At 32.6% G+C, this 8669-nt stretch overlaps 1 protein-coding gene across 1 annotated transcript; it reads left to right on the plus strand.

The window, feature by feature from the left end:
• Positions 1 to 699: 699 nt before the first annotated feature.
• LOC116015589 (chromatin modification-related protein MEAF6-like) lies at positions 700 to 4678 on the plus strand. The gene is made up of 7 exons (XM_031255695.1): positions 700 to 820; positions 918 to 1009; positions 1265 to 1365; positions 2205 to 2274; positions 3912 to 3939; positions 4133 to 4193; positions 4287 to 4678. The coding sequence occupies exons 1-7, from the start codon at positions 793 to 795 to the stop codon at positions 4396 to 4398; spliced, it is 492 nt and encodes a 163-aa protein (XP_031111555.1). The 5' UTR covers positions 700 to 792; the 3' UTR covers positions 4399 to 4678.
• The last annotated feature ends 3991 nt before the right edge of the window (positions 4679 to 8669 follow it).

Consider the following 8669-nt stretch of genomic DNA (forward strand, 5'->3'; position numbering starts at 1 on the left):
TTTACTTAAATAAACGAACAAGCTTCTAGAACACGAACATGAATAGTTTACCGGAAGTTCTGTTTGCTAATACCCATAAATGCAACCAAAGCACCCTCCGGGCATGCCTGGTGTGCCAAACACGCACCAAGCGTAGTTTTTTTATTTATTTATTTTTTCTTCTCATGGCAGGTTCCACAAAAACATATATACGGCAACTACCTCATCCCTTCTCTAATCTCTCTTATTTCTTTCCCTACTAATAATTCAATCTTGACCCCACAAATTATTTTTTTTCAAAATTCCCAGGTGGTGTTGATCTTAGAGCATCTCCATAAGTTAGAGATTTTATTAAGTTTTTTCAAGCCGCCTAGGAAAAATGAGGGAGAGAAAAAGAAGAAAGAAACTGAAAGAGAGAAAAAAAAAAAAAGAAAAAGAAAAAAGGAAAACATGGTGTGAGGACAAAAATTGAAATAACTACTTAAACCTTTAATAAAGATTCAAATCACTATTTGAAATGATTACCAAACTTTTGAACTATAAATTTTTAAAATTGTATTTTGTGATTGTAAATTTCACTAATTTTGAATTATTTAACATTATTTTAAATTTTGTAATATTTATATATTAGATATTGCACATGTGAATTACTAGTTTAAATTTAAATACAAGGAGTTTTTTTTTTTTGAAAAGGAGTTAAAAAGGGGGGCAAAGGCCATTTCGGGTCAAATCCAATCAAGAAAACCCGTTTTATTTTTCAGTCTTCACTTCCACTGCACTGCCGTTCGGGCGCTATTTTTCAAATTTCGGTTTATGCAGCCGCGAAAAATGGAGTTACAGGGTATAACCGTTAAAGCCCTAATTTCTCTCACTCATTTTTCAATTTTCTGTGAATTAAATTGTTCTATAATTCATTCTATTACGATTTTCTTAATTAGGGCACAGAGGCTCTAACCCTAAAGCCGCGCTTTCTTCTATCTTGAACAAGAGACACAAGCTTCAAGAAGAGCTCCGAAACGTTGAAAAACAGGTTGATATGTCCCTCTTTTAATAATTTTTTTATTTAGGAATTTTTCTAATAATTTTTCTAATATTACTTTTAGTCTATTTGACTATTTGTGTTGTATCTATTTTAGTTGTTAATTACGCAGAAATCCGTTTAATTTCAAACGTTGGCAGTTTATATGGATAAGTTGAGCTTCGTCTTCTTTTCCCAGTAAAATGATTGGTTTGTTGTTTAAACTTTTAAGCAGGACGCCGAGTTTATGAGTATTTGTTTTTGCAGGTATATGAGTTAGAGACAACTTATTTGCAAGAAACTGGGACATTTGGGAATGCATTAAGAGGCTTTGAAGGATTTTTATCTACATCAAATAAAAGTTCAAAGTATGGAACTTTGGCTTAATCTTCCATTTATTTAGTTTTCTAGCATTTTAATCATTTGTTAAGGTTGGAGTTCATGCTTATTAAGAACCTTTTTCGGGCCAAAAACAAATCTGAAATCTACTTTTATACTGCCTATACACCTATAAACTGTCATTACTGGGAACGTTCATATCGTATTATCATCAAAGGCAATGTTGTTCCCAAAATAGAACATGCTTGATTAGATTCCTTCAGAATTTCTGTAGAATGCATATTTCAAAAATTCCATGAATATTGTTGATCTCTGGAATAACTAAAAGTAACTTTGAATGGAGAAATTTGTTTTTGTCTTGTAATGTTTGCTTACCTGCATCAGTTTGTTTATTGTGGAGTGGAGATTAGATGAAGTTGTTGCTAAGTTCTTTAAGCTAATGACTTCATGGTCAACAGTTCTAGGTGATGGGCCTCAAATACTGAGAGATCAAAGACTTAGAAAACAGTACCGAACTAAGCCTTGCTTACCTCAAGTTAAATTTCAAGTATTGATAAACTACTTAAATTATTGATTTTCTTAATATTGTTCTTAGTTCTCATTCTTCCAAAATCCCCATTCTGAAGTGCGAATTTTGATGTTTGGACTTGAAATATATAAACATCCCTGAAAACCTTGGAGTATTCTAACATCAGCAGTGAAGGATGTTTCATTTCACAGAGGATATAGCTAAACATCTTTTTATTTTTCTGTCTGAAAAGATGTTTGTAATTTGATTTTTGGTTCTTATATGTTATATACAATTATTTTTGAGTTTTTGTTTATTTTGGTGCTTCCATGAAAATACTGCTCTAATGCCATTTCACAGCCTCAAGAGATCAAGAAAATTTCAACTTGAAGATAGATTATTTTCGCTGTCCTCAGTCACTTCACCAGCGGTAGGCACTCATACTATATGCATCAGCTTTTATCATTCTTGAGATGTTTGAGGAACTGGTTTACATATCCTGAGTAAAATATGGCCTTAGAAAAAGCTTGTTCTAGAAGCTTTTCGAAGTCATGTCTGTCATGAAATGGAACCAAGACAAATTTGAAAAATAAAAAGTAACAATAATGAAATGCTTTCTTAGTTGGATTTAAGTTCTGCCAAGTAGGGTCTTGCTCAGTTGTAACTTCTGTCACTTATAGGTGTTCCCAGGTGTAGCAAGGAGCAATGTTATTAGAGCCAAAGAGTAAATCAACATGTGAGCATTGAATTTTTTGTTCAACTGGGTTCTACCATCCGATAAATGATTTAACCAACTGGTTTTTAATAATTTAAATAATATATACAGATCTTTCTAAATACATTATTATACAGAGCATACTTTAATATCAATAATCTAAAATAAAGTCAAAATGATAGATACAGAAACAGATTTAAGCAAAGTACACAGTCAATTAGCCAAATTTCCCCTTTTTTTTTTTTCTTTTGGTTCTTGAGTTTTAACTCGACTTTTTTTTTTACTCAACAAAGTAGTAAATCTGCAGTTGCCAAATAACTGCTTTCTTAAGGCTGTTCAAATGGGTAGATTGCATTTTCGGTATTTAACAAATACCTAAACATGGTTCACGGTGAGGTCTGGTTTTCATAAAACTCGTAAGTGGATTGAACAAAACATATATGTGTACAATTTGTTGGTCAATTTGACAAATATTATAGGAGTTATATGGTTGTCTTTAATGTGCTACTTCAATTTGGAAAGGAATAAGATGGTTGCTAGATGGTGAAACTTGAAAGAATGCAAGATATATGTCTTCCTTCACTTTACTTTTAACTCATATGCAGTGGGAAAAAGCTAGAATCTTTTTGTTTTGGGGTATTATATTGGGTGCTGAGGTTGAGACTCTAGTATTTTGACTTATAATCTGAACTTATATTATGATTTAATATACAGATCCTATGAAAATTTTGTTCTTCTTGACAAATATCAAGGATGAAAGGATTGTGTTTTAGGAAGATGTTTTATCACTGTTTCCGTCTAGTACTTCAAACCTTCTTAGTGAACCCCATTTGTGCATTATAACAACTCTATAGCCATGCTTCCCTTGTTTCCATCTTGTAGAAGTGTCACCTACAATTTGATTCCATTGTGTATAATATTATCCTCTTGTTCCGGTTGCTTCTACACTTCCTGAAACTTTTTTTGCGCATTTGACCCTATAGAAATACTTTATTCACTATCAAGTATCTATTAGGGAAAGTTTCATGAGATTTGGTTACATTTGTATTTTTGTGGTTCAGAAATTCTGGACTTCATCAAGTACTCTGTATTAATAAAGAGTGCATTAGTTTCAAATCCACAAATTCATGCTGAAAAGATCACTTTCTATGTGCATTATAAACATCTCTCCTCTTGCTTGCAGCTCTGATGCTATGTAAGTCTGTTGTAGTGGGGTTAATCTCTTTTTTGCATAATCTGCATCAGTTGCCACTTAGTGTCATAGTATGTGCTGTAGATATTCTAAGACTTGGAGCACGTTATTAGGCTTACTTATCGAGCACTGATGCTACTTTTTTATTCCCTCACGTCAGGCTGAAGAGCTTGGACTTGGACGAGAAGGTTAGTCTTTTTTGTCATTCTCTTTAATGTAAAGCATATCTGGGCGGCAGAACTAAGTTCAACTAATTGCCTGAGTATGGTATCTAGACCAACTTGACAATATTAGTTCTTTGATGTGTCAAGTATCACTCCATTACTTGATCTTTTGACAATTTATTTTGTCATTCTTCTGCTGCCCGATTATCCAATATAGATGGAAAACCAGATCAGGGTCAAGGTCGGTCCAGGGCTGGAGGCATAACAATAAATGGACAGTACGTGCATCTTTCAATCCTAAATATTGAATGACAATCTTCTATATAGTTCATTTGGAAATAGTTTATATGTGAGTGTCATTCTTGACGCAGGGGGAAACCAAAAAAGGGAAGAACAGGAGCGAGGGATACAAAGAAAGTCAGGGGTTCAAATGACTTGGATATTGACGATGATGATGATCCAGATATGATGAGCATGAGATAGCCAACTTGCGTTTGAAATTTCGGTAATTCAAATACTCTGTTGTACCATATTGTACTGTAGTATGTGATGTGCCATGTTTAACATGCATCTATGCAGCTTTTTTTTTTTTTCTTTTTTTTTTTTCCTCTGCAGTCTTGATTAGTTGTAGTTGGTGTCCTAGTGAAACTTCCCTTGTCAATCTAAATTGTATATTGTTCCATATCTGTAACTCTTGGTTTGCATAATATTGTGTCCAACTACATATGGAAGGATATAATATATTGATGAATAGTTAAAAACATTATTGACTGGGTAAATAAATAGTGATTCATGACATCCTACTTACATACTAAGAATATTAATTATTTAGGGCAATTCTAGTTAGGTTGGTTGGACACTTGACTTGGTAATCATAAGGTTCTAAGGTTGAATCCCAGTGGGAGCGACCTATTGTCCTTCTTGGTTTGAGCTGGTTAGCTTTGGGCCTATGGCAACCTAGGCTGGTTTACCTCGTTGTCCTTTGCCAGTTAGGGTCATAAGCAGAGTTTATCAGGTGCGAGTAGTGATTCCGGATTTTTCTCGGTCACCTAAAAAAAAAAAATAATTATGATAATTACTAGTTACTAGGATAATGAGCTGAGTCTGTATTAAAACGTCAAAGACAATAATGTTAACGCGTTGGTGAAACCTTTGAATTAGTTTACTGCATTACCTAGCTCCGGAAGTAGTCACTGAATCAGTAAAACTTTTGAATCAGTACTCAAATACATTCATTTTTAATCATCTATTAAATGAGATAGTTACAAATGGCCCAGACATAAATTTTTTTAAATATCTTTCTTGTACTTCTATACATATTTTGATGTGTTCAGGTCTTCTATGTATTTATTATTCAAGCGTCATATCATTGACTTTACATTATAAACTTCACACTTCAAACTAATTTAAGACATTCCCACTTTTTTTCTTTTTGGGTTTGACCACGGATTATGGGTCGATTTGAGCTCCTGGTTCAGTTATAAACTTAAATTTTGAATAATTACAGAGTTAACAAGAAAGAAAAGTCACTATTTAAGCTTGATAGTCTTTGATAGTGTTGGAGTTACTAATACGACTTTGTAAGATTGGCATACATGCTAAAGAAAAAGACATGGGTCGGTCTAAATTAGGGTATGCCTCAAGACTTGACCAATTGACGAGGTCTCATACTCTAATCAAGAAACTTATTACAAGATAAAATAAAATAGACAATTATTACTACAGAAGTAGTGAGGTTGTTACTGCTATTTTTAAGACTCATTCTCTATAAATAATGATTTTGTTTGGTAATATAGTTAGCTTATTTGTCAATTTTGACTTATTTGAAAGCCACTAATCTAAATATCCGATCAGCTAACAGTTATTTACTAAACACCTCCAATATCAAATTTACAAACTTGATATGTTATTAACTTATTATTTGGTTACTTAGAATTGGTCATACTCATTAGTCTTGTATAGATAGAACCTCCCCATCATTTGACAGAGGGTTGGTTTCAAAGTTCTTAATACCTAGTACTATTTTGCTCCCAACCCACTTTAGGTGGTTCGGAGTTCGGACATGTTTTTCTTCACCCTAATTATTGCTCAGGTAATTGGTTGGTACTTAGTCTTACACAATTGTTTCTCTTAGCTTGATTCATTAACACCCCCATAATTTATCATTAAACCACTCGTTATGTTAGGTGTGTTTGGGGCCTTGGGCTAATCATCCAAAACCCCAATTGATTGTATTATTTAATTATTAGGTTTGAATAATTTACTCAATAATGATTTGTTGCAACTTGAGCAACCTTAATAGTAGGAAATTTTTGGTAGTTTTTGTCCAGACAACTAGGAAAGAGAAAGAAGAGGGAAGAGAGAAAAAAAAAAAAAAAGCAAAAGCAAAATTTAAAAAAAAAAAAAAAAAAAAAAAAAANAGCAAAATTTAAAAAAAAAAAAAAGAAAAAAAAAAGCAAAAGATTAATGCGCTCAGTCAGGCGGGAGATTTGAGCCCCAAGCTAGTCTTCTGCAGTAGTTTTGCTTTTCTTTCTCTCCTATGGACCTACAAAAAACTCACATTTGCAAGAGAAAAACACTAAAAAAATTACCCCTCTCATTTGTTAAAAATCAGCTCATTAATATTTACTGTTCTAAAAACCACCAAAAAGTTACTATTAGGGTTCTTCTTATGAGTTATAACTGTGAAGTGTAAACTCATGAAAAATATTTTGTACTTCTCAATAAACTATTTTGATATAAAAATTGTATTGATAACTTAAACAACTGAACAATAGATGTAAACTCTCAAAGGAAAATGACCCAAAAAAAAAAAAATGAAATTGCTTTTACTCATTCTGCCCAAACAATGGAGATCGATTCAAAAGTTCCAATGATCCTTTCCTTAATAATAACCAAACCACATTGACAATATCAACATAACATATTCTCAATCAAATGATGACATGATTGTATAACTAAAAATGTAGACAATTCACGTAGATAGCCACGTTTTAACTAATGTTACATTTATAACTTTATTTCATAAAATTCACCTAAAACCTTTTAAAGCATGACTAGATCAGCGTATCCAATTTGCCTTTTTCCCAACCTATGGCTATTAGTTGATGACTGTTCTAATTTTTTTTTAAAGTATTTAATATAACAAAACTTGCAATCTCGAGATGTTATTTAAGTGACATGGTAAACTTACTCATCAATTGCAATTGTAGAATATATAGTATATAAAATATAAAATATAAATGTGTAGTTTAACCATCAATTTAAACTTTTAACTTAGACAGAACATGGTATTAGAGATCCATGTGAAAAGTTATAAGATTGAGACTATACTCTTCATTTGTGCCAAAGACCTTGTAGTCTAGTGGCACCCGGTTGCACCCCATATGGGAGGGGGTGAGTTTGAGCCCCAGTGGAGGCGACATTGACTCTCTGTACTTTATTTGGTTGAGAAAGTAGCTATGAACAGATACCTCTCTGTGCCTCACACCTGAATTAACTATTAGTGGTGTAAATGTGGTTACCCGTCGTTTTCCCGATTCGAAGGCCACATTTTTTGCCCTCCATTTTCTTTCTTCATTTGTTCTCCTTCCAACGACAACAATGTTTCTCCTTCTTCCTATTCTCCTTCCAACGACAACAATGCTTCTCCTTCTTCCTGGGATGGGGGTGGGGGTGGGTGAGGGGCAATGTCACGTTTTGAAAATTGAGGGGCAACATTTACATTACTAATAATTCATGGATTACATTGATAATTGGCATATTTGTAAGGTGACATTGAAAAATGGGTGAGATTTGAGCCGTTGATATAAATTATATTAACTGCTCAAAATGAAGGAATATTTTTAAAAAAATGCACTTCCTAGCAACATGGATGCTAATGATCTTAAGTGTCTGCAACCGATGCACCTTAAGTGTCGAAATTATGCACCTTAAGTTTTGAAGTAATGCACCTTAAGCTTCAACCTGATGCACCTTAAGCTAGAAAATAATGTACCTTAAGCTGTAAAATAATGCATCTTAAGCTAGAAAATAATGTACCTTAAGCTGTAAAATAATGCATCTTAAGCTTTAAATTTATGCACTAAGAGTATGGAATGCGATATTCCTAATGAATCAAAGTTATGCACCTTAAGAGTTAAATTCATGCAAAATAATGCATCTTAAGCTAGAAAATAATGTACCTTAAGCTGTAAAATAATGCATCTTAAGCTTTAAATTTATGCACTAAGAGTATGGAATGCGATATTCCTAATGAATCAAAGTTATGCACCTTAAGAGTTAAATTCATGCACATTAAGTTGGAAACTGATGCACCTTAAACTTAAAATTTATGCACCTAGAATCTGTAAGTCATGCACCTTAAGAGTTAAACTGATGCACCTTAAACTAGAAAGTGATGCACCTTAAACTTTAAACATATGCATTTTAAGTTATAAACTTACGCACATTTAGTTATAAACTTACGCACTTAAGCTTTAAACTTAAACACCTTAAGCTTAAAACTTAGGCATCTAAAGTTATAAACTTACACACCTTAAGCTTTGAACTTATGCAAAATTAAAATAAAAAAAACCATCGCATTTTTTAAAAAAAATTTCTTCATTATGGGCTGTTGATTTTGACTAGATCAATAATTGAGATTTCACCGCATTTTTTACTTGAGAACTGCCTCACATTTGATCTCTAGTATGCATATATATATATATATATATATATATATATATATATATATATATATATATATATATATA

Source organism: Ipomoea triloba, chromosome 4 (assembly GCF_003576645.1).
Source record: "Ipomoea triloba cultivar NCNSP0323 chromosome 4, ASM357664v1".
In the NCBI taxonomy this organism is placed as follows: Eukaryota; Viridiplantae; Streptophyta; class Magnoliopsida; order Solanales; family Convolvulaceae; genus Ipomoea; species Ipomoea triloba.

Coding starts and splice junctions, on each gene's coding strand:
- LOC116015589 (XM_031255695.1), top strand. CDS start 793: ATGCAGCCGCGAAAAATGGAGTTACAGG. Junction 1,010..1,264: donor TCCGAAACGTTGAAAAACAG/GTTGATATGTCC, acceptor TTGTTTTTGCAG/GTATATGAGTTAGAGACAAC. Junction 4,194..4,286: donor GGCATAACAATAAATGGACA/GTACGTGCATCT, acceptor TTCTTGACGCAG/GGGGAAACCAAAAAAGGGAA.